Source organism: Strix uralensis, chromosome 5 (assembly GCF_047716275.1).
Source record: "Strix uralensis isolate ZFMK-TIS-50842 chromosome 5, bStrUra1, whole genome shotgun sequence".
Classification (NCBI taxonomy): Eukaryota; Metazoa; Chordata; class Aves; order Strigiformes; family Strigidae; genus Strix; species Strix uralensis.
In genome coordinates, this window is record NC_133976.1 from 46,339,122 (window position 1) to 46,366,038 (window position 26,917).

At 37.6% G+C, this 26,917-nt stretch overlaps 1 protein-coding gene across 5 annotated transcripts in view; it reads left to right on the forward strand.

The window, feature by feature from the left end:
* METTL25 (methyltransferase like 25) overlaps positions 1-26,917 on the forward strand; it is a 72,580-nt gene that overhangs the window by 3,460 nt on the left and 42,203 nt on the right. For all 5 annotated transcript variants that reach the window (XM_074870687.1, XM_074870683.1, XM_074870686.1 and 2 more), the window contains 4 exons: positions 9,683-9,847; positions 14,676-14,776; positions 20,292-20,924; positions 23,540-23,684. In XM_074870687.1, the coding sequence (XP_074726788.1) occupies positions 9,683-9,847; positions 14,676-14,776; positions 20,292-20,924; positions 23,540-23,684 (1,044 nt within the window). The remainder of the gene's footprint in view (positions 1-9,682; positions 9,848-14,675; positions 14,777-20,291; positions 20,925-23,539; positions 23,685-26,917) is intronic.

Consider the following 26,917-nt stretch of genomic DNA (forward strand, 5'->3'; position numbering starts at 1 on the left):
ATACGTCATTGCTGTAAATTGGACACAGGCACAGAAAAATCTGTGTTTAAGTATTTTCATATTTTACTGTAAATTACTGTTTGTAATATAATTCCAATTTTTTGGCGCATGTTTCTTTCCTCTGAAGATTTATTTGCAAGTGTATGGACTGATTGGTTAAGAGACCTCCTAGATTTCATCTTGTGAGCATCCAAAGTAGAAACATTTTGAGAAAACTAACATTTTCAATATTTATAACTAATACATAGACAACTGCCATTCCATAGTTTGAAGTCATGCGTTCGATACCTTAATATTGTTGGGTTTTTAGTTTGAGTTGGCAACCCGGGACAATTTAAATTTGGTAGGAATGTTATTACAGACGATATACTAGTGATCTTGTATGAGATCCTACTACTTCTGTTTGTGTTCTTCATCAGATAGCTGAATTCAGGGTTGTTACAGAATATGGGTATTACTGCATTTAATTTCAGTTAAGTGAGGTTTGTAAGGAGTGTTAGTATCTTTTACTGTGTCAGATGCTGAAAAAGTGAAAGGCATGCTTTGGGTTTATAAATTTTTATGAGTTCTGACAAAGAAGCAGAAAACTGTGGATTTCAATAATCAGTCTGTAACCTAGGAAAGTTATAAAGTTTCAGTATCAGTTGTATTTGTGCGATGTAGTGGGATCAGCAGGAGGTAGGGTGAAAGGAGGATTGGATTGCTAAATATTGTAAACTCAATAGATGTATTCTTTTATACCATAAAACCAATTTACTGAGTACACAGTTTTAATACCCAGTAGAGTTCTGAATATTAGTGTTCATGCTTGTATCCTGAAGAAATGAAATTGGCTCCCTCTAAACTCAAAACTGAGAGGCTGGTTTTGGTTCTGTGAAATAATTTATCTCACCGATGCTGATTTTTCTTAACTGATGTGTGAGTTCATTCTGATGTGTTGTGACAGTTGTTTTCACTTACATAATTTCCATGAGAGAAATTTGAGGAATTGGAAAAAACAGTTTGAGGTTTGGGATGAGTGTGAGAGGGTCCATGGATTTTCATACTCCTGTTAGTATGGGGAGGGTCTGGTTGTGTGGGCTGCAGAGATGTGTTTTACTTCTTAGCATGGCGGGACTTGGTTTCGCTTGGTATTTGTTAATCTGCAGAATATTTGCTGATGCTGTTGATCTTGGTGAGCTGTTTGAAAGTTAGATGGGAAAATTTCTTCAAGGGTATAGGTTTAATGATTTTCCATATCACTGTCAGGGTAGTGTGGTGTAAGGTGGGTATGTGTATGGTTGATGATAGTTTTCTTTTTGTACTGTAGCAAGTTTGTATAGGTAATTCACATGATGTTTATTTCCACAGTGATTGCTGGGTGAAAGTTGCCAATGAGGTATGTAATATGTATTCCTTACAGAGGAGATGAGAGATATTGGTTTTGGTGTGTTTTGGATGATGGCTGGTGCTGCAGAAGTGAGGTGTCTTAGGTCAATGGCATTCTTACATTTGGTCATTCGGTAGATGTTAAGGGTATCCAAGAGGTTGATGTTGATTCAGTTTGAGGAAAGGTGACTATAGACCTTGCAGTGGATACTGATGAGAGAGCCCTAGCTTTCATTCCAGATACAGCTGCAGTACAGTATTGATGTAATTACCTAATGAACAAAATACTTAACTTGTGGTAGCTTGTGCAAGCATGTCATCCTTGTGTGCGTATTTATGCCCATTTTTGAATTAGCCATTGTCTGATCAGACTGACTTTTCTGGATGAAGAGATATATATGCTGGCCTCAACCTTGTAGAAACTTCTGTTGGGCCAGGATGCCATTCTCGGTTGAGGTGGTAGGCAAGTCTGATACTTTGAAACAAACCTTTTCCAGTATCTATTTCTGTACATGCCTTGGAGGGCTGGTGTTAACACGGGCATAGTGAGGTTATTTCCAATAAAGGAAACTAATGTACTTAAAGATGCTGCCTATTGTAGTGAAACAAATGTATCTCAAGTATTGAAATAAATCATGTTTGTAAACAACATATAGGTACCTAATTTGTCAGTAACATTTGCATTAATTTCTTCCTTTTGAACTAAAGCAAATACATAAATATAATATCTATGACACCTATAGGATATTTCAGGTTGGTTTATATTTTTTGTGTTTATTTCTACTAATACCACTAGAAAGTTTACATTAAGAACAATGTTAAGTGCTTAATATTACTGAAAGAATGCATATATTTGTACACTGGAGTCAACAAAGGCATCTTCTAATAGACTTGTTACATGAAAGTGACATGTTTTTGTGAACTTTATTGCTATTCTGTTATATGGAGGAAGAATGGCAGTATTTCTTGCACTCCCAAGTATCTGATGCTACTGTAATGATAGAAAGCACTTTTTTTTTCACTAGTGATACAGTTCATGTATTTGAAATACAAAGTCAATTAAAAACACCCAATATCTAGCCAGACATTTTAAAAAAATACTGCTTGTAAACCAAAATACAGTTAATAGATCTGTAATGTATGTATGAAAATTTAAAAAATCAGATTTTATTCTGATGTTTCTCATGCATCTTGCATATGTTTAAGAAATATTTTGTAACAGGATGACATTCCAGTGTATTTTCAAGTCTCCTTTATTTCATATAATGCATTTCATCCTGAGTCAAACAAAATATGTGTTGGAATCTAACTTTGGCTCACACTTGATTGGTAATAAAAATTAATTTAATTCTCCCAGCAGATTCACCAGTTACAAAGCAGCTTGAAAGTATGTGAATATAGTGATTGTAAATCAAAACATTTCATATACTGTTGAAAGAACGCAGAGGGAGCCCAGCCATCATTTAATGCACAAGGCTCAACTTTATTAGTACTCACACTTCTTTTATATCCACAATAATTAGTTCATACATATTGCAAAAAGCAAGCTCCTTATAGGTTGCTAAGGTTAGATACTTTGGTTGCTAAGGTTAAATACCAATCTCTCCCCTTATGATTTCTGCAAGGCCTTCTACATAGTCCTGCTTCTGTTCTTTGTTCTTCTTTGATACTTTTCGGTATTCTCCCATCACATCACCGTTGTCAGCAGTTCCTCGGTGCTGTGCCCTTTCTCACGTAGCCAGTTGTTAGCAAACTGCTCCACATCTCCCCCGTTTTCTTTTTGCACTTGTGCTAAAAATATTGCAGAGGCAGTCTTCTGCAGGGCCCTTTGCAGAAGACTGACAATACATGGCAACATCAAAAGCACAGTCATAATTACCAAGATCATGACCCCCACAGACTTGATCAGAGATATTAACCATCCTGAAAGTCCCCATTCTTTTAACCAGCTTTCAATCCCTAATCCATCTACTTGTTTCAAGCTGTGCAGACCTTCCTGCAATTTCTTAATCTTTGCATGGACTGAAGAATAATTGTCTGTCAGGTTCATGCAACACATTCCTTCAAATTCCTCACATCCATGGCCTTGCGCTAAAAGCAAAAAATCAATTGCAGCTCTGTCTTGTAATACTGCATGGTTAACACTTTCTACATCTGCTGTAAGCCGATCTAAAATTTCAGAAGTGCGATTAAGCTCATCTTTTGCCCAACATCCTATCTGTTTTGCTAAGTTCATGGCTTTATTAGCCGCTCCTCCTGGCAAAATAGTTGCAACTAACACCTGTGTAAATTCTGTCCTAAGCAAACATGACTAACACTTGTCACACTAACATTTAATCATTCAATAATTCCCCAAACGTCTGACAGCGTTGCCCAGTAAAGTGAATGTCTGAGTAGACTCTCAAGTTGGGTCAAAATGGGCTGGATCTTCAGCCGCTGTCGATGAGCTTGTCTCTCTTCCGGTGTCATTGGGAGGTGCGGCAGGTTTCGCCCATCTCGCTGGAACCCATACGGTGCCTGTTGGTGTAGAAACACAAAGATATCCCCTTCCCCATATTACTACTTTAGCTGGTCCTTTCCACAATCCATCTTTTGGATCCTTATAATTTACCCATATCTCTTTCCTTCCCTCACTTACTTTTGCCTTCTCATAATGTAACATAGCTGGTGGTTGTTCTGCGTCTCCAAATATACACAAGTGATTCATTACAAATAATGTTTTTGCTAATTTTTCTTGTACATCCTGTATTTCCTGATATTTTGCTACATAACGTTTCAAGGTACCATTTGCTCTCTCAACTATGGCCTGTCCTGTGGGAGAATGCGGTATCCCTGTTACATGCTTCACTCCCCACTTGCTTAAAAATCTTTGCATTCGACTTCCGACATATGCTGGTCCATTGTCTGTCTTTATAGTATTCGGGACTCCCATTATTGCAAAACAACATGTTAAGTGTCTGATTACCTGTATGGCCTTTTCCCCACTCTGTGCAGAGGCCCATATATATTTGCTATAAGTATCTATAGTAACATGTACATATTTAAGTCTACCAAAACTTTGTATGTGAGTCACATCCATTTGCCATACTTCATTAGATTTCGTCCCTCTAGGATTGACTCCTATTCCAATACCAACCCCTCTATTGTGAAAACTACAAACAGGGCATGTTTTTACTATGGCCGTTGCCTCCGCCATTGTGATGCCAAATTGTGTTTTTAGCCCTTTTGCATTCTGGTGGAATATGTCATGTGCCTCTTTTGCCAATTTGTCTTTCGGCATGGGAACGTGTACAGCAGTGGATACCAACTTGTCCGCTCGAGCATTACCTTCCCCAAGTCCTATATCCCATTTATGACTCCTAACATGAATTACAGCATACGATTGTTCCCTTATTTTTATGGCCCTCTGTAATTGTAAGAACAACTCATAGAGACGCTTATTTTGTACTTCCCTGACTTCTGCATCTTCTATCCTTGCTACTATTCCTGCTACATACATAGAATCAGTTACAATATTCAATGGTTCATTAAACTTAACCATCGCCCAAACTACTGCCAACAGTTCCAAAGTTTGTAGTGTGTCTTGTGCTGTGGCTTTTAATATCTCGTGTTTCCATGTATTATCTTCCTGCCACGTTATAGCTGCTGTCTGAGATTTCTTTCCTGCATCTGTATAAACTGTGATGGCATTCGGAATCGGCGCCTGTTGTCTTTTTGGCTGTTCAATCCAATGTAATTGTCCTAACCATCTCAAAGGTTCCATAGATAATTGATCAGTTGACAACATCATTGGCCCATTTAACATGGCTTCCTGCAATGCTGTGCTATTTGCCAGGTACCACTGCATGGTTTCCTTCTGCATTGGACAGTATATGAATTGAGGTTCTCTTCCACTTATTTGAATAACTCGCACACGACCTTTCTTTACTAAATTTGCTAGTGCCTCAATTTTTTGAAGTAGAGATTTTGATTGTTGTAATGCTGGCGTGATCCATTCTAGCACCCATGTCTCCCCCGTTTTCTTTTTAGACTGTATAATAGCTCCGAGCAAATGCTGTGAACCCATCCACACAAGTATGTCCAGGGGGAGCTCAGCGTCTCTCCGACGCACTTGTCCAGAAGTAATACGATCCATAATTTGTTGTAGCACTCGCTTCTGGTCTGCTGATAAAGACACCACCTGTGCAGGATCATTTCCTTTTAACAGTGGTCGTAATTGTTGTAAAAGCTCGTTTGGGATGCCCACTATAGGTTTTAACCATTGTAAATCTCCTAATAGCTTCTGAGCATCATGCAGTGTTGAAATTTCAGGATTAATTGTCAATTTTTGTGGTGTCACTATTTGTTTCATCAAAGACAATCCCAAATATTTCCATGGAGCTGTTTTTTGTATCTTTTCTGGTGCAATTACCAATCTTTGCTTTGCAAGGGTGTTTACAATTTCTTTTATCTGTGCTTCTGTAAATGGTTCTTTTTGTGCAAATAATATATCATCCATATAGTGATAAATTATAACATTAGTCCATTTTTGACGTAACGGCTGTAAGGCTGCATCTACAAAAATCTGACATAAAGTTGGACTATTTCTCATTCCTTGCAGTAAAACTGTCCATTCAAACCGTTGATCTGGCCCTTCTCTATTTATTGCCGGTAAAGTGAAAGCAAATCGGCGCATGTCCTTTTCATGAAGCGGAATCGTAAAGAAACAATCTTTTAAGTCCACAATCAATATAGGCCATTCATAAGGTAACATAGCTGGATTCGGCATACCTGGTTGTAAAGCCCCCATTGGTTCCATTTGTTTGTTTACTTCTCTAAGGTCATGCAAAAGTCGATATTTGCCTGATTTCTTTTTTATGACAAATATCGGAGTATTCCAAGGACTAGTAGATAATCTTAAATGTCCTTGCTGATATTGTTCTTGTACTAGCAAGTGTGCTTGCTCAAGACTTTCCCTTTTTAGTGGCCACTGCTTTACCCATATTGGATTGTCAGATGTCCAAGTTATAGGGATCGGGAAAGTCCAAGCAATGGCCATTAGAATAAATGGTGATCGTTTGTCAAAACTATTCCCATTTGTGCTAACACATCTCTTCCAATTAAGCAATTTACCCCTGGAGGTAATTGCACTACAGCAAGCACCGCTGTGACTGTTTGTCCTTCAATTGTTAATTGTAGGGGCGGCGTTCGATTAGCTAAAGTTAAACCACCCACGCCAGTGATGGTAGTGGTATGCTCTTGTAACGGCCAGCCTTGTGGCCAAGAAGAAGGTGACAGTATGCTGGAATCTGCGCCTGTGTCTAACAACCCTTCCACAGTTATTGCGTTACCTTGAAATGACAGGTGAACAGTCTTCCTAGGTCTCGTACTCAGATTCAGTGTTAGCAGGGTCAGGCTTCCTGTGGATCCGAAGCCTTTATTTCCGCGACTCTCCTCAGTTATTGGTCGTATTGTTTGAGTCACTTGTGGCAGAGGCACCAGCTGTGCAATCCGTTGTCCCTGTGCAATCTTTACTGGTGGATTCAGTGTATATGCCATAATATAGATTTCACCTTCATAATCTGCATCAATAACTCCCGGTAAAACAAATAGTCCACATTGTGATGCCGATGATCTTCCTAATAATAAAGCTCCCATGGCTCTCCCATTAATAATGATAGGTCCTCGTACATTCGTAGATATTGTTTGAGGATTATTTGTTAACAGAATAACATCTACTGCTGCTGCCAGGTCCAACCCGAGACTTCCCCGGGTGGCGGGTTGAAGGACTGCGCTGCGGCTGCAATTTTGGTCGTTGCGCGGCGGCCGGCGAACGCGCTCCGTGTGGAGTTTCCCGACCGTCTGCAGCAAGCCCCCTCATTATGGGAGTTGGATCGGCAAGTTTGACACCATACATTTCTGGCTGTACAACTCTTTCGTACATGCCCTGGAGCTCCGCATCGGTAACACCGTAGCTGCCCCTTTTTAGGTGTTTGCACTTTAACTGCTGTTGCTGCTGAAGTCTGGAGAGGCGCAAGGGCTGCCATAACCTGACTTTGAGTAGCCTGAGCCTGTTCTTTCATTCCTTCCCCTAATTTCTTTATTGCCTCTACAAGAAAAGCCTGAGGTCCAGTAGGTATCGATGACGCTTTTTCAAGTGCCTCCTCTACAGTCCAATGTGCCCTTAATGTATTCAATAAACTCTTTGTAGCAGGATTGCCATTTTGTGAAATACATTGTTTTAAGAGAGCACCCTGCATGTAGAGAGGTACTCTTGCTCTTTCAATTGCATTTACCAACTTATCTACAAAACTGCCCAAAGTCTCTTCTCTCCCTTGCTTAATTCCCATATACATTGGAACTCCGCCTGGCTCTTTCACTTGCTCTATAGCTTCTCTCACTAACCTCATTACCTCTCTCACTTTATCCGGACCGAGCAGTGCTTGAGCTTCTACTCTAGCATAAGGTCCTAACCCCATTAATTCATCCATTGTAATCCCTTGTAATGGATCTCCTGCTTGCCGCTGTACCGCTATCGATTCTAACACTCTCGCTTGCCAATGCGCATTAAACAACAACCACTGACTAGGAGAGAAAATTAACTTTGCTATACCCCGACAATCTGCAGGCAAAAGAAGTTGAGTGCTCCAGAGATAATCTAACATTTGACGAGTCGGTTCACCAGTAACACCATAAGAACTCACTGTAGAGCGCAATTGTGATAAAAGCTTCCAATCTAATGCCGTAACAGTAGCATTTAGTCCACCAGCTGGGTTCGGCTGAAACTGAACTGGAAAAGCCATTGCTGTCGCCATCTGAGTCATCTCCTCATCCCCTTTTTCTAACCCCTCTCGTGCCAATGCATTCCAAGCCCGACACCTTTCTTTAGCGATCTCTATCCCCAGCCCATCTTCTGAGCCAGGAGTAGAATTCTCGCTTTCCGGCGTCACAGTCTGGCTGGACGCGTTAGGGCTACTCAGGGCAGAAGCGGGGGGAGCGGTAGGGAGAACTCGTTCTGAGCTTTCCTGTCCCGTCTCTTCGGAACGTAAAGGTGGTAAAACAAGCTCACGAAACGCAGGCGGTAATGGCCACCTAGTTTCCTCCTCCCCATATCTGGTGTTTTTCTCTTTTGCCGCAATTGCGCTCTGTGCAGCTCTTTTTTCAGCCTGATACCTTAGCAATTCATTATGAACCACCCTCCATAACTTTCCCAACTTTTTTGCTGTCTTATCATCATTCAATGTTAATTCCCATAACTTATCTCCAAATTTTCGCCATTCCGATAACTCATGAACTGTATGTGGATTAATAAAACAACCTTGCTCTACCCCATAAGCTAAAAGCCCCTGAAGATCCTTTTTTACATCTATTCCCTCAACCCGGCGTTGTGCCAGCCAGGATGCAAATAAATCATATGCTGCTTGCCTGTCCATACCTTAATTTTTCCGTTGCAGCCTTTCCAGGTCTCGGCAGCACGTATCAGCAGGGCTCACCTCTTATGACACCCTGGGCGCGGGCCTTTTTAGTCGCCTTTCGCCGTCCTCGCTGCTTAAGGACCTGAACAACCTTCTCTGGTCTTTATCCTTCGTGGTGCCTTATACGTCCTTTGGCACGTATCACGTCGGGGTCACCATTTGTTGAAAGAACGCAGAGGGAGCCCAGCCATCATTTAATGCACAAGGCTCAACTTTATTAGTACTCACACTTCTTTTATATCCACAATAATTAGTTCATACATATTGCAAAAAGCAAGCTCCTTATAGGTTGCTAAGGTTAGATACTTTGGTTGCTAAGGTTAAATACCAATCTCTCCCCTTATGATTTCTGCAAGGCCTTCTACATAGTCCTGCTTCTGTTCTTTGTTCTTCTTTGATACTTTTCGGTATTCTCCCATCACGTCACCGTTGTCAGCAGTTCCTCGGTGCTGTGCCCTTTCTCACGTAGCCAGTTGTTAGCAAACTGCTCCACAATATACTAAACAGCTGCTTTTCTTAAAAAATCTAGTAGTGTATATAGGGGGTGACTAGGAAATGTATAATGAGTTTGTCAACAAAAGAGAAGTGATAATGTTGACTTGTCAGTTATACTAAAGTAGCTCTACTAAAACAATAGATTTTTCTGCATTTACAGTAGCTCAGCTAAGAGCAAAATTTGACCTCGGTTCTGAAGGGGGAATACAGCGGAAGAAAAATAACGAGTTTTCCCACTTATGAAAGCAAAATAAATGGTTACTTCTCTGTTACTAAGTATTTATTGCTTGTAGTTCTCTGTCAGCTCTATTACGGAGATGTTAAGCACTGTTTACAGAAATCTTTTCTTTTTCTTTTCTCTACAGATGATGACACGTTTTCCAGTGTGTTTTGTGAAAACTCTAAGAAGCTTATCAATGTACATTTGTTTGCCCTAGCTGCTAAGTATTATTCTTTCTCTAATGTTGGAGTATGTACCCCATTAGAAGACCTACTTGAAGCACTGAGAGGAGACAATCAAGGAACAACAGGTATAATTATATTTACATTTAAATTTTTGCTTATTCATTATAGGACCTGCAGAGTTTTGGTTTTGGAGGGTGGTTTGTTGTCTTTTTTCCCTACATGCTTCTCACTTCGATTTTCATTTGTTCCTAGATTCTTTGTTGCCTTTGTTTGGAAAATGGATTCTCTTGCTAAATTTTGAACAGAGAGGTCACAGCATTCAGTACCTATTGACCCTTCCTAAGATTCAGTTTTAAGGGAAATGAGATAGACAAGCAGGCACATAATTTTCTGAGATATCTTGTTAATTCCCTTTGTTTTTCTTGTTCCTGAACAGCAGGAATCATGGTTGCTATTCTTGCTTTTTTTAAAAAGTCTCACCCTAAAAACTGTCAAGTGGGTTTACTTGTTACATCTTTGGTTTAACATTAAACATGTTGGCGTTTAGCTGAATATGGCCCAATAAGTGTTTGATGTCTCAAAAAAAAAAAAAAAAGATTTTATTCATTCTGTATGTTTTGGACCAATACCAATTATATGGCATAAAACTAGAGTAATTTAATTTTCTGTAGTTAAAGAAATTGAATTAAAACACTCTCAAGTTGGCATGAAGTTGGACACTGGAAGTCTTACCCTGATTATATTTTTTGTATCAGATGATAAACTGGCATTTGTACTTACTTGGATTGCTGTCATTTTCACTGAAAATGTGCTCTTCATGGAGTCCTCAGTCTTTATAGATTTGTCACTGTCTTTCAGATTTCTCATTAGTTTTTCAGAGACAGACAGAGCAGCTCTCTGCCTTTGTCTTTTAGTGCGACTTATCTCTATAATACGTTAAAACTCTGACATTTCTTATCCTAAGTGATAACACCGTTATATATATGTTGGGAATCTCCCATTTTCTACAGCAATCTTCTCTTTCCAACTTTGCCGTTTTCCATGGTTGGCTCCCCAGTTTTTAATTTCTTCAGAAATACTAAAATTCCATAGCTAAGATAGTCTTAATGGTGTGTTGTACATTGGTCTTGCTTTCTGGCTTCTTTCCTTGGGCTCTTCATTTATCTGAAGCCCTTTTTTCACGTTGGACAACTGTATGTTGCTTTTCTTCTGCTTGCTTTTTCGCTCTTTTCGCTTTCATTATGCTCTCATTCCCTGTGTTCTGCATAATTTTCTGTAATTCTCTGGTTCTACCTTGTTATAATCCTGTTTGAGTCCATACCTGGATTAGCTTTCTTAGGCAAAACTACAAGGATTCTTTCATCTTCTTGTCATGCAGAATTGAGCATCAGGAATAAGGCAATTGCTGACTATTTTGTTCTGTGTCTTGCAGGAGAGCTGCTCAGTAGGGTAACTGGGGCCTGGGTTTGTAATTCTAAATCGTACTTCATAGAAAAAATAAAACGTGTTCCAAATGTATACAATGGTATTATAATTCAAAACCTTTGTGTTGAATTGGCAGTAAGTATCAGTTAAATTAACTTAATTGAAGTTCCTGGCAATCACTTGGCAGAAGCAAAATACCAAGTTATGGATTCATAATGTGCAAGTTGCCAAATAGAAGTTGTGATCTTTTAACTTTAAGCAATTCTAGATATTTTGGACTTAATTCTGTATTTCAGAAAATATATTAATTTCCTGACATACTAAAGCTTGCAAGTCAGGAGAAGTGTAAGTCTGAGAAAACTGGCAACTTTACAATGGCCTTGCTCATATTCTGAAAAGTATGCATCCGGATAATTCCATTTACATTTCAGATGTTTTTAATACATTTTCTTGTTCTAAGACAAACATGCTTATGAGCCTATTCCCACAGTTTGCATACTTGCACAGTTCTCTAATTTCTTCACCATCTTAATGTAGACATATTGCTATCCTTCCTTGGAATAATTGGCAAGCACAAACATTTTAAGTGTATTGTGGACACAGCTACGCAGAATGGAGTTCTGAGTCTAAAGGGCGTTCTCCATTGCTTCCTAACAAAGGTCACTGTGGTCCTTACTGCACCATCAAGTTGCTTGCACTGAGCACACTGGGTCCAGAAGAGCCTGGCCCAAGGGGAGGAAGCCAGCAGGGAGAACTTCTCTTGTTACAGGTTCATATCTGATGTAAGAAGTGAGGGTTGCTAGAGTATTGGATTAGGAGTACTCTCTACCTTTACCAATGTGTTTATGGCCAAGGTAGTAGTCATGCAGTGACTGTTAATGAATCCATCTTTAAATTCCATGTACTGGAGTATCACTCTGCCTCAGTGTCTTTTTAGTATATGGTTATCCCAGTCCCTCACTCTGGCTTACGGAATTAAATCATAGTAATCTAACTTCTGTATAGGTGATGTTGTTTGGTGTGGACTGTGAATTTCTTTTTTTTATTTGGTGTGTCTGAGTTTCCACAGATGGCTGGGGTATAAAATCCCTGCACACTGCTGTAGGAGATTTTAGGAAGATCTGCATTAGTACTGTGTAAAAGACAGTCTCTCCTCAATTTGTTCAGCTTCACAACTAAAGATGTAGCTGTAAATGGCATTACAGAGTTGAAAGTTTTTCAAATGGGAAACAGCTACCTGTGGTAGGGGTTCACAGTGGAAATAAGTAACATTTCAGTACCAGCTAAAACTAGTAACATTAAGCTTTCTGTTACTCTATTATATCCAGGGTACTTCTGTGAAGTATTCAAACCACAATTTTTCTTTTCATCACAAAAGGAGATGGATCTCTAAATTTCTTACGGTTTTTGAAATTAGTATTTGTTCTGCTTGCATCAGTTGTACACATGATAAGGAGATCTACATGTATAATTATTTGTTTCAAGAGAGTAATTTTGTGATAGCAGAATGAATTTACAGTTTGTTTAAAATTAATATAGGTATTTTTTCAAATTTGTAGTTGTCTTGGCAATATAAAACAGTCCCCAGTACAGTTTGTCTATTAGATTGTAGTATGTCTGCTTGTTTTTCAAAATAATGTAAAAAAATCTATCAGAATTTTGCAGAAAAAACAGCAGCAGTAAAATGTATAAAAAACCTTAGTTTTCTGTAAACTGTATCATTTTCCCTGAGCTGAAATGTAAGCAGAGTGTTCATTCTGCAACAAGTAGGAAAAGAAGTCTAAAAATGGTTAAGAAACTTTAAGAGCTAAGGTGATAAATACTTTATATATGTAGGTATAAGCAAACTATGATTTTTCTACATGTAACCTCAGCTTTTGTAAGTTGTGTCTTGTTTCTGGATTTCTTCCATGTTTGAAATACTTAATTTGGCTTAAGTGCTCTCTGAGCGTTACCCAATTCAGTCTTTTGAGTTCATACTATAGCAAAGAGTAAAAGGTGCAATATGTGGTGATAGTTCAAAGTGACAGGGCTGCATTAGAGAACAGTCAAACAACTTTTATTTCTGTCAAGAAGTTAAATGTCTGTTTCTTCCTGTTCCCATTCTGCTTCTTCTTCTGATAAGCCTATCCAGACACAAAAATGTTCAGATTTAAACAAAAAAGGAAACCTTTTTATAAAAAAATATTTTTTTTGTTTTCAATTTTTTTCTGTCTATTTTTCTTTCATTTGAAATGCTTACAAATGAAGAGTTTTGTTAGGACACCGTGTAGATCTTCACAATTTTAAAATTAAGGAGAATCTGTAGTGAAATAACAGACACTTGTATTTGTTTTGTTTAAAAGTATTTTAGTCTAATTTTTCTTTTGTCAGTTCACAGAGTCTATATTAGATTTCAAGTATTGTCATAACAATTTATTATAAAAAAACAGATGTTTAAGAAATAGAGAGATTCTGTGGGTTTTGGGAAAAATAGAGAAAACACTAGGTTTTGCATGAGCTCAGTTCAATTCCCCACTCGCTTTTAAAGAAGTAACACTCTTGGCTTCATTCCCAGCATGATCTGATCAAGGAATGAGCATAGTTTTTGCCTAATGGTCAGTTTCTGGACAGATGAAGACATACTGTGCAAAAAGCAGAGAATGGGAAAGTATATTAATCTGCCTAGACTTGCAGAGAAAGTCTTGTTTTCTAGGAGCATGCTTGTCAATAACAGTACAGTTTCTTCTAACCTCAAGCAGACTTACCAAAACTTTCCATCAATTTAAGTAGAGCCAAGTGTCCTGTAGTGTTGATGGTGTAGGAGAAATGTGTGGGTTTCTCCCAAGGGAGCAACTTCTGAACTACTCCTTTGGTCTGATGATGTAGAGATGAGGAAGTGAGTGCCTGGTATTCTCCACAAGCAGTAAACCTGTGGTAGAAATTGACTGCATCTCATTAACACATTCTCCAGCAACACTGAAATGAGTGATTTTGTACCATAAAGATGTAGCAGTTCTGTAACCCATCCATAGGGTAAAGAAAATAAAAGTGCATTTTCCTTTGAATTTCCCCAGCATCGCTCATAACTTTCATTTGAGATATCTCCCACTTGATGTTGTGAGCAAATCTGTAGGATTAACAAACTGTACTGTGTGATTATTAATTGTCCCTACCCTTATATTTCATATATGTAAAGGTAAATGTGATAAACAGCGTAAGAATAAGTATTTTTTAATGGACAGAAAGAAATAGTACAATTTTGTAGTGGTAGATATTGCCCAATATCTGGTCAGGTATTAGATATGCTACATTTTAAAAATACACTAAGAGTACTAAGTTTTACAGTTGAATTTTACTGATCCATCTGTAATTCAGAAGTTAGTCTTGTAATAATTTAGTGAGTTTTTAATTAAAAATTACTATCCTTAAAATATTAAAATATAAAAATATAAGCATATTTTTAGGCCGGTATTTTTTCTGTTTGATCTCAAATCTTTATTTTTATGGGTTGTGTTAATGAGTATTTATTTTCTTAAACTGATACAGGTATCAAAACTGATGAGTTTATGAGTAATAAGAAATCACATGAAGTGCAGATGATGTCAGAGCTGGTAGACAACATAGCGAATTATTGTGGTATAAAGCAGGTAAGAAAGCATTTCTTACTGTGCTACTGTGTACCTTCCAAATTACTCTCCTTATTGTATTTGAATACATCATTCTGATATTCTGTCGCTGCTGTTCTTATTTTTCCTGTAAATATTTGTAGCTATAGCACAGCCTTTAGGGCCAAGCTGAAGGACAATTTTGTTTACAGATGTATTGTTCCAAAGGAGCTGCCTTTCAGTGAGTCATAATCATTTTATGACTCATGAAAAAATTTAAGAAATTACAGTCATCCTCCATATGTTGAGCAGCTAAAAATTGCATTGCTTTTTGCTATACACAGGTACTTCCTTGTTTATCAGTATTATATCGCTGGCAATTTACCATAAGCTTCAGTAGGAGAGCAAAACTTGATTCTTCTCCTTCTGTCAGGCACACGAGAGTGCCACATAGAGACCAAAGCAGAAAATCTGAGAAATTTTGAAAGCTCATCTTATTCTGGCACAAGAGATTTAAATTGTTTCCTGTTGTTTAATGCTGTTCACCTTTATTTAATATGGATTGAGATCTATCAGTTATGACCTTTCTAGTTTGAAGAGAGACCAGATTAAGCAGAGACTTACGTAGCAGAGTGTGCATGAAGTACGTTTGGTAGAACACGTATAGGATCTGGACACCCGTTGCCATTATCACCCAGCAGTTACTTTTGAATTGGATGTTTCATACATCAGATGGCAAGTTCATCCTTGGAAGGTGAAGAATTGCAGGATTCCTTTCTCAAATTTGATTGTAACTTACCCTTGGTTTTTTTACATGTAATTATGATTACACAGTGCACTAGATCACTGTTGCATTAAAACCTTGTAGATGTTTGCTTATGGATCTGTTGACAAAACAAAAGCATCGCAACAATACTTGACTTTTTTGAGTACTGTATTTCACATTCTATTAGACAAAAGTACACTAACACCATTTTCTTGGTTTACATACAAGTAATTTTTCTGTAAGCTTTTTCAGTGTTAAACTTTCTGTTATATTCCATGTCTTAGACCTTTGTTGCGGTGAGACTTTATTTTTAAGTATCTGGATGAACTCATTTGGTTTAATTATTTTAATCTCTATAATGCTAGTAACTGGCTAATGTAGCTTCATCCTCACTTTAAACTGTAGATGACTAGTAGCTCTGGACACTGCATTTGATTCCTTTCTACATCTGAGCTGCACTTGCTTTCTGTGCAAGGGGCTGTAAGTGTAAATGGAGACTAATTTCCACCAGCCTAATAAGAATTCCCACGAAGATTTGTGGAGAACAAACTATATTTGTTTAAAAACAAAGATTAATAAGATATTTGCCCAGATTTTATGCTGAACATATTCTCACCGAGCCTGTTTTTTTCCTAGGTAAGTATGTCTGAGCATAGTTTAATGTATCAGATGTGGGTAAGGGGAAAGAGACAGCTGCAGTTGGGCAGGCTAAGTCTGTATTACTATGGTCTCTGGTACATCTTGTCCCCCATATTGTGCCTGGCCTTTGTAATGGGAGAGTGCTAGCTGGCCTGCTTCATACCTGCATCAGGGGTGTTGCTAAAAATTAATGGTGTGGCCAGTCCTGTGCCAGGGGTAGAGTACATTGCCATGTTCTGTTCAGTTTAGTGGTAGAGACATAACTGCAATGTCCCGAGCTGCTGCTGCTGCCGCCATAGGCAAAAAGGCAAGCCCCAAAACTTGGATTCAGCTCTGAGTTGCTGAAAGTGAACTTTGATTTGGAAGTTATTTGGCTCAGACTGAGTTTAATTTAGATAATATAAATGATGCAGTACTCTTGATAAGTTTGGGTCAGGCCTGTGGCATCCTTGGAAACAGAGATCAAAACTCTGAATCCCGACCATCTGTTTTGTGAAGAACAACTGATGAAGGCAAAGTTTTAGGCAGTCTTCTCCTTACAACTGGGATTACTGAGTAAAAAGAGAGCTGCAGTTAAGGCCAGCTATTACTGGATGAGATGCAATCAATTTGTGAGCATCTGCAATCGCTTACAGCAATGGAAGGCGATCTCTCCAGCAACAATTTCAAAAGCCAGCCATGGTTACAAGTGCGGGTGCCCTCAACAGCTGTAAAGTGGATGTGCTCTGTAAAGAATAGAAATACAGTAGCAGCAGATTTGTGAAAAGTAATTTCTTCTATCATTAGCATGGTTTTTGCCTTGCTTACTTTTTGCTTCAGGCAAGTATTAGTTGTTCAAGTGTTGAAGACTTTCATGTACTGAAAAAGCTGTAGGAGAGTGTAGTTAGCTTATAATGCAATACTAAATGTTCTCTGCATTTGCTGGAAGGTGGTGTTTCATATAGCATTTTCATTTAGATTTTAAATAGTTCCTGTGAGATTCAGGAATGAAAGGAAAGGAAAACCCATATTCAGAGAGTAAAAAAGTAGAGCCACCTTAATGATCTAACCTAAGTCCCGACGTAGCGGGTTACTAATAAAATCTCAAACCAATCATTATTAAGTATGAGTCAATATGCTGCAATTTCATGCAGTGATTATGCACTTTTATCAGATGGCTTGGAGTATGTGTAGACAAAGGATTATTTTCTGTTTATTTTTTGAAAAAATGGTATCATTTAATGAAAAATATTATTGCAGTATATCACTGAATATGAAATGCCAAGTGCTCTGTATTAACTTTTTTCCATTTTAGTCATACACTGTAACAAAATTTATTTGTGCAAAGTTACAAATCCCTAATATATGAAAAGAGCTTTCCAGTTACACTTAAAAAAAAAAAGAAAAACCTCCTTCTCAGTTATTAAAAAAGCGACTCCTTTTGTTTTGGTTACCTTCAACTTAAAAAAATACAGGAATTGTAAAGTTTTAGGGCAGTTTTTTTCTTATTGATCTTTTCTATCCTTCTCACAAAACAAAATATATGCAGCATTTAATTAAAAAATCTAGAGCTCTGAAAACACAACACATGTTTTACAACAGCAAGTGTCCTCAGGGTGTTTCTTTCAGATATTACAGATCACTGACAGCTTGAAAAATGCCCTCCATTTCACCTCCATACCCATGATGTATAATGGGTGGTAGAGGATATTACTCTCTTGTGGTATTTCATAATGTAGTATAATAAATAGTAAAATGAGAATAAAAGTAAAATGTATATTACTACTGTAATCACTTCTAGGTGAATGATTTGAATTAAAACATTAAAGCAAACTACCTAACGTGTTTTTTTCAGTTGTTTACTGCCCCTTTTAAGCATTGTTCCTATAGTAGACGTGGAACTTTATTTTATAAAGAAGTTCTTGATTAAACTCTGAAAAGAAACCTGTTATGATTCCTCTTTGCTTAAATGCATATTTGTTTTCTTTAATGTATTTGTGAAAGTTTTTCTTGGAAATTGCAGCATGAGCAGCAAGAGTTGCAATGTGTAACTAAGTGTGATATAATTCTGCATTCAGCATCCATTAAATTTGTGATCTGGTGCTGGGTAATGTTGGAATGCTTCTGGAAACGAAGTTCTTGATTGCACTATGCCAGAAACTGTGTTTAAACATAGTACCCAACTCACTATGGACAAGACCTTTGGAGTTCATTATATCATGGAAATTTCATTTTAAAAGTTCATGCTTGGCAGATATGCTGTGGATTCCTGATTACCTATGTAATCAAGGAAAGGTAAAGCAGGGGTTAATTTAATGCCATCTATTTGTTTAGCACAAGATCATTGCCTGATTATTTTTAGCAAAATTCTCCTCTTCGTTTTAAAGCTATTCTTCCAGTGCTAATTTAACAATATACTGCTCTGTTTTCTTTTTACTTGGAAACAGCTGGACTTACCCAAACAGCAGTTTGTCCTTACAGCCACTAGAGGTCACACATAGGAGTTAGGAAGAGTTCACTAGCTGACTCATGTCCAAATGCTGCCTTTCACAGAAATAATTAAAACCTTGTAGAAGTGGAGGTGTGCATATTATGCATAATAGTAATATCTGCTACATAACATAGTGGGTAAAATTGTTCCTTGAACATTTTTCTTTCCTTCACTTTTAAATAATTTAGGAGAATATTGGTGATAAATGTGACAAATAAATGACATTTTCAAAAAGTATGCTTAGATTATATCTATGCTATTTCACTAAATCCACTCCTGTACTGATTTCATTCAAGAAATTTGAGGGTTGTAGCATACCTAGATGGCAAATGTGTAGCAAGATCACATGACGAGTGCTGACGAGAAAGCCACATGCAGCCCGAGTAAACAATTTTTACCTAATAGTGTATACTCTCCACTGTTTTATGTAGTCTTTAGTGACATTGGTTCAAATTTTTCTTTCTAGTTCCATGGCTATACAAATCTTTAACTTTCTTAGAATAAGAGGAAGAGTATTGCTGTACTAAGTATTCTTACCTGATGAAAAACTTTGCAGTTGAGTTTAAGATGGATCCATGTAGTATATGCTACTATTTTGACTTACAAATAACAGTGTAAGCTTTCTTACGAATGTGTGACAGACCAAGAACAAGACATAGGTGTTCTTGAATCAAACACTTTCAGGAACATCTACAAGGAAGTCATTATATCTCATCAGTATAATTTTTGGTAGATACCTGAACAGAAGCAAACGTTATCATTTTCTTTCCTTACAGAAATGTCACTCTGCCTATTCTTGTAAAATATTTTGTATATTTATTACAAATTAAAACACACGATATAAAGCTGTGATTATGTAGTTAAAGGTCTCAGGTTAACCTTGATTCTGCTACTATTCTGTACAGTGTTTTCCCTCCTGTGTTATATCAGTCAGTGGACTAGTACATGCTGTCAACTATGAGACAAACTAAACTGTCAGATAGTTATCCCTTCTGTTCTATCCTTCCTCCAGAACAGGCAGTGGAAAGCACATGTGATATATGAGCCCCTTTGTTTTACTACAAAAGCATTCCCATGTTAATCAAAGCTGTATGGATCATTTTCACAGAACAGGAAAGTGGTATAAATGAGCATTCTGACATAAAAGAGGGTATCAATATCATGTGTCTTTAGGTCACATCTGAAGTGATTAAGTTGGGCACCGAATCTGAAGATACTCATTTCTGTACACCTAGTGTCTGTACACCTAGACGCCTCAGTATGGGAGTTGGGTGCCTAAAGCTACATACTGTGAATGCTTTCTTTGCTCTATATCCTGACCCAGTTTAGCAAGGGAGGGTGGTGGTGTTAGTGGTTTATGGTTATTTTCTTTAACAGAAGGAAGTTCTGTGTCAAAAAATACGCTGAAAGTCTTTCCCAGAAGAGTCAGGACATGTACATTGCATAAGCATTGCAGTGTTTGTTTTCTAGACCAAATCAGTTAAGACTTAATTCTGTGTTGTAGAGTCAGAAAGTGGACCAACAATGCAGAAGAATTAAGTGTATTAGGAGGCGTGATAATGATAAGGTAGCTATTCAAACCAGGCTTAAATATTTAGGGAATTATTTTGCACTTGATTGAAGTGTGTCTTGTTGCTCATTAATATAGCAAATTTTATTTTCTTTTTTTCCCCTTTGTCTAGGTGATTGACATAGGTTCTGGAAAAGGCTACCTGAGTTCATTTTTGTCCATGCAATATAACTTAAAAGTTTATGGAATTGACTCCTCAAACACCAACACTAGTGGTGCTCATGAAAGGAACAGAAAATTGAAGAAACACTGGAGAGCGTATCAGAGTCGAGGAAGAGCAAACCTCAAAAGACAGAGGTTGGAAAAGGCAAATGACGGGCCAGTGGAAAGTGAAATTAAATGTAAAGCAATCAGTGAAAAGCTCTTAAATAATGACGGCAGTCTTCAAAGTCAGGACCAAGTGACTATTCAAGATTTAGTTCCTTCTTGTGGTTTCACAGAAATAGCTACATCTGAAACCAACAATCAAGCTGAAGTTGATTTGGTGGCTCAGACACAATCTGATGAGAGCAAACTTTCGGAAGAGGTTCTTGCTATTCTAAATGTTCTGCCTGCTGATGCTGTAGACGTTTTTTCTTCATCTCAGTGTAACTGTGGGGAACTCTGTGAAGAGGAAAAGGTGCAAAGAAAAATGGCATCTCTCAAGGCGAAAGCAAGCAAGTCAAGTGAATCAAACCTGTATTTTCCATTGACCTCTTGCATCACTGCAGAAACAGAACTCAGTGACATCATAACAGATTTGGAGGTTGTTTTACTAATATTTGAAGTAGATTGTCCATTGTCTTTATATTGCCATTTTCATATGTACATAATATTTGCTGAGTGTACATAGAGTGCTGTCAGGGGTGTGAATGAATATTCTGGCCCAGTAACGTTTTTCAGACAGCAGAACTATGTCTAGCAGATACAGAGTGTTTTTCTATTTTAATATATGTGTTGGGATTAGTTTGAATATGTAAAGCAGCCTTTAGAATTTATGGGGTAGATAATAATCAGCTGTAAAAGTTAACAGCATACATATTAGCACATTCAAATATTTTACAGTTGTGGTTATAGATAATATCTAATTATTATGAAAAGATTTATATTTACCATGTAGATGGATATTTTAAGGACTGGAACTTCAATTTGCCTGAGATTTCTTGGTTTTTAAGTTTTATATTTTTGTAATTTCAGTTAAACTTTGAAGGCATAGGAGAATTTATTGTGTATAGTACTCAACATAAAAAGTTTGTAAAGAGCCCTGTTTGGAAATAATGTTTCTATATTTTGACTTTTCAGAGTTACTTTAAGTTCATCTAGTAATTTACTAGCTGGCAGGGATTGTGTCTACTCAAACAAGCCCAAGCTCAGCTGCCCAAAGACAGTGACACAAGTCTAGAAGCTCTATGGCTGTTTAGTTCCTATGCCTGAGCTAACGAACATTGATTGGGTAGATACATTCAGTCTTTTATGGAAAGGTAGAAACTCATCTGTGTTCAGCAGTACCTGAACTATTACATTCAGGGGTGTAATTCGTCTCTGATTCAAGACCATAGGTTTGTGCTGATGGCCTTCTAACTTGAGTTCATAGATACTACTGCACATCTGAGAACACGTGGAACAAAAGACACGCTGAGCAGCAGGGTTTGTTGATGAAGCATATGCCTTTACATTTGCACAGTTGGATTTTGTATCCTCTTAGTATGTCATTTCTATGACGTAAAAGATAGAAGAGATCCTATATCACTGACTTTCTTTATTAAAAAAAAATTAATAAGATTACTGTCAGAAAAAGTAAAAGCTTCACTGTGTTAAAAAATAGTAATAACCGAACTGCACATTATGTGTGATGAATGTCTGTAATTAAAAAACATTAAAATGTGCAATCATTTACATGTTTTGAAAGTATTTTGAGAATTTTTAGAAATATTTTTTAGAAGTAGTTTTACAAATATTTACAATTTTTTCTTGTAACCATAAATTGATTTTTTTTCCACAAATTTTCCTAAGCTGGGACAGATGGGGAATGGGTAAAATTAATATTTACTGATTTATACTGTAAGTTCTTTTCTTGTCCTGGGTTTGCAAATGCATATCTTCCCTTAGCTTCCAAACTTTAGTCTTGTTCCACTATTTCTCTAATTGCTTGTGGGAAAAAAGCTTTGTGGAATGCTGAGTTGAAGATGACTGATGTAGGAAAAAAGTCTTTAAAAATTAAGTTGGACTGAAACTGAATTTTTGCCACCTAAAAATTTTGCATCCTAAGACAAGGAGAGGGCAAGCACAGAGAGGCAGCAAAAAGTGGAAGGTGAGAAGGGGGACAGGAAGAATTAAAAAAACAGGAAAAGGGAGGTTTTACTGTTTCACACATACATATACTATAGAATACAGATGGGTGAGAAAATCAGATAGAGAGGAGCAAAAATAGATGTGCATATAAAGTCAGAGTGGTTATAGAAAGGTATCCCAGTTGAATGTCTCAGGGCTAATTTCTTGTTGCTAACCTTGTTAATAAATAAGGCTGAAATTCAAAGCAACACCTTGTTTACTATGTAGATTCCAACTCATAAAGCCAGAAGGGAAATATCTTGTTATGAATGGTGAGAAGAGGGCTAATTTGGATGGAGATATAGAGGGAAGGGGAAATTGAGGAAAAAGGGAAGCAGGAAATAGAATGGACAGAAGAACAGAGCATCTGAAGCTGAAGTTCTTTCTTTAGTTCTTACTGAAGTTCTTACTTGGAGGAAAATGTCCATTTGTTGTTGAATAGTAGGGGGCACACTGCAAAACTGCAGCAGTACTACAGTTTTGGAAATAACAAAGCCTGCTGTTCATATTACATCTATTTAGGAAGCGGGTTTGATTTCAGCAACTTAATGTAGCAGAAATTACGTAGATGTGTCCAACCAGATTTACAGCAGTAAATCTGAAGTAAGAAAATGAAGTAGCAGTAGTAGTAATAACAATAACAGGAAAGCTAGAAAAGACGAAACAAAATGACTCATGTCCAGTCACCATGTAGATGTTCCCTTCCGTGTAGGTAAACCAGCTGCTATCCAAGGTCTTGAACTTCTGCTTCCTCACAGCCGGTGAAGGTAGAGTGCAGAGATGTATAGTTCCTTACCTGAACAAAGTGATGAGCAGTCTGCCTCTCCACAGAGGCAATGCACCATGTTTTCTTAGCACTGAGTGCTTTTATTATGCATTGAGAAATTCTGGAACAGAACATCAGGAGTCCTCACGGAGTTGTGTGTTTAAACCTTACAGCTCAATACCTTTGCAGCATGTTTGGGTTTTGGAGTTTGTTGTTGTTATTCATGCTCTTTCAGTTGAAGAGCGATATGCTTTATTGTTGCTTTTTTTTCTTTTTCTTCTTAGGACTGTATGATGGTGGGTCTACATACATGTGGTGATCTTGCTGCAAATACACTACGAATTTTTACAGCCAAGCCTGAAATCAAAGCAGTTTGCAGTGTAGGCTGCTGCTACCATCTGTTGTCAGAACAGTTTGAAAACCAAGAAGGTAATTCTTCTGAGCTTAACTTGTGCCTTCCAGTTTACATGTTGAGAGTATTATACCTTTTAATTAATAACCTCCTTGTGTTTGTTCCTTTCCATTGGCTTATTTAGTACTGGTTTTAATTACATTATGTGGGTCATTCACTCCCGGATGCCCTGTAGCTTTTCTGTTATGCCAATATTCCTAATATTCTTACTGAAATTAGGGACATTAATGCAGAATGTTTTTATGTGGTTATGAATACAGCTGGTTTTATTCCATTACTTCACTTGTAAAATGTGGAGGCTTTTTTAGTCCAATATGTTTTCATCCTTTTGAAATATTTTGTACCAGATTTTGCCCTTGGCTGTCTGCATGCAACATCCATTTATGTTGAGTTGAACATATACAACTATGAGCAGAATTCAGTCCTTGTAATGTATGTTATTACTCAAAAAAGCACTCAGATGAGTACTGTGCTCTGGGGCATTGCCAGTTTAGAAGATGATGGAACAGGACATATATAACAGTTTTTCTTGGGGACACAACCTGAAAATTATTTGGGGATTCACACTATAGGCAAATTTTCCTTCAAATGTGGGTTTTTTCATTTTTGATAGAAAGTTGGTATCTTTACTTGAAAGGTAAATTCTGCATAATGAAAAACATTAAGTAGCTGTCTTTCTTGAGACAAGTGTTATGTAGCTGAGCTGTCTAAATGACCATCTGCCAAGGTCCTAGAACCTGATCATCATATCAGCCAAATGTGAGAGAGAGGTGAATTGGCAAAGTTTATTTCAACTCTTTCATGGAACTTCATAGACAGAAAGGTGGGTGGAACCCAGCTGCTGCTCTTTAAGTTTGCTGCTCAGGCAGCTAAGGCACAGCTCCAGACTGACCATGACACATGCTAGCTTTTCCTTGCTTTAACGATCTTTTCATGTTTTTATCTTGCTCTGTAACAATTTTAAGAATTTTTGCAGCGTATTAATTTCAGTTATTTCACAATACTCCAGATCATCACAAAAACAAAGAAATACAATTGAAATTTCTATGTTATAGAAATTTAATTAGTAAAAACCATACAATTCCTTTTACGTCAAGAGTTTTAAAAAATTATTAGCTTTTCAGGCACTTGTCAGTAAGTTTGTGTGTCTGAAACATTTGGTTGTTTCTTATTGCAAAGAGTACACAACTTCCTGTTCTAGCTGTAGGATTATTTTTCCAGACCAGTGCATAAGGCTTTACTAAATTATTGTTACTCAGACACCACCAAAGGATCAAGTCTGATAACCTATTCTAAGTTCAAACAAACACATGTACAGTCACAGTAGTAAGAGATGCTGCAGTTTCATAGCAGTATGGAAATTAAGCCAAATTGCACATTGGAGTTTCTAGCTGTTTTATTTTTCTCAGCTTGAAGGATAAAAATTATTCTCAAAGAAGAACCTTTAGGCAGAATAAAAGGAAATTACAGTATTCTTTTTTGGGGAAAGAACAGGTAACTAGTTCCAGTGATGCTCAAAAAAATTGATCTTTTTTTTTTACTATTACTATGAGGGTACATATTCTAAAATCTATAATGCTGTTGTACTCCCCTGGAAAAGTCATCTGCTATATGGTTTGTTCATAAATGCATAGTAGAGGGGTAAGAGCGCAAGGACTGACAATATCTAAGAGATAAAATTTCTTGAAAGGTAAAGTTGAAAAGAGTTAAAAATATAGCTTGTGTCTACTCTTCCTATGCATGGATTTCAAACTGACAAAGCATTCTAGAAGATGCTAGAGAATTCTGTAACTAATCAGATGTTATGGATCCAACAATTCACTTGTACAAGAAGTAAACTAATTCCTCTTGCACCTGTCTGAGGCAAGTGAATTTTGGTACTGCTTCCAAAATGGACCAAGTCATAGAACCGTGATGAAATAATTTAACTTGGAAGTGGCTTTTGGAGGTCATCTGGTCCAGCTCACAGTGCAAGGCAGGGCTGACTTAGATCAGGTTGTTCAGGGACTTGTCCAGTCATGTTTTGAATATCTCCAAGGGCAGTGACTCAGCAGCCCATTCCAATGTTTGCCCTCACCACAAAGTTTTTTTCCTCATATCTGTTCAGAATTTGCAGATCTTGTGCATTATCTGTTGCCTTTTCATTGTGCACCTCCAAGAAGAGTCCAGCTTAATCTTTTCTGTTCCCTTTTCTTTAGGTAGTTGAAGACAGCAGTTAGATCCCTCCTTGACCTCCTCTGCAGCCCTGTAGTCCTCTTGCCACCACTAAACTCATTTCATTAAGTCAGTGTGGTGGGCTGGAGAGCCCAAAGAAGCACTCTAAACAGTCTCACTCACACTTGCTAAAATGGGGGAATAATCACATCCCTTAACCTGCAGGCTTGACTGCTAAGCTTCAGAGTCCTATCAATTTTCTACCCACCCTAGAGTCTACCTGTCTAAGCCACATCTTTCCAACTTGACTGTAAAGATACTAAAGAAACCTTGCTGAAAGCCTTGCTAAAGTCAAGGTAATCTATGACTATGCTCTCCCCTAGTTCATGGAGTCACTGCATCACAGAAGGCAATAAAGTTTGTCACTCCCTGTTAAATTCCTGCCAGCTGTTCTTAATCTCCTTGTTCTTCATGGGTCTAAGAATGGTTTCCAGGAAAATTTGCTCCGTAATCTTATTGAGAATTGACATTAGACTGAAGATGGATGTGATGTTTGCCTTTTTCCTGTCATCAGGAACTTCCCTTGATGGACATGACCTTTCAAAGATGATAAAGTGTGGCCTTCATGTGACATCAACCAGTTGCCTCAGCTTCCTGAAATGCATCCTATTTGGTCACATGCCCTTGTGTATTTCCAGTTTGCTTGTGTGGTCCCTGAACCAATATAATCTCCACTGTAGGTACTCCTTCACTTGCCCAGGCTCTGACACTACACTCAGGGAAGCTACTGGCTAATCTAGGCATCAACCAGGGGTTGCAGAGACCTGTAGAAGCCTTACATGGAGTTCGAGTATTAGGATGCAGACTTAGAGCTAGATCTCTGTGGTGATGGACTGAAGATCTTCCTAAGAAGCAGAAACAATTGGACAGAATTTGCTGCAGCACAGGAAATCACTTATTTGTTTGAAATCAGTCCAGTAAGCAAGGACTTGCCTGCAAGGACACAGTGGGAAGTTCTGTTATAAAGCACTTTATAGTTATCTTGACTTAGTAGCTTCAAGGCTTAGAAATTTAAATTTAAAATGTGTTTTAAAAT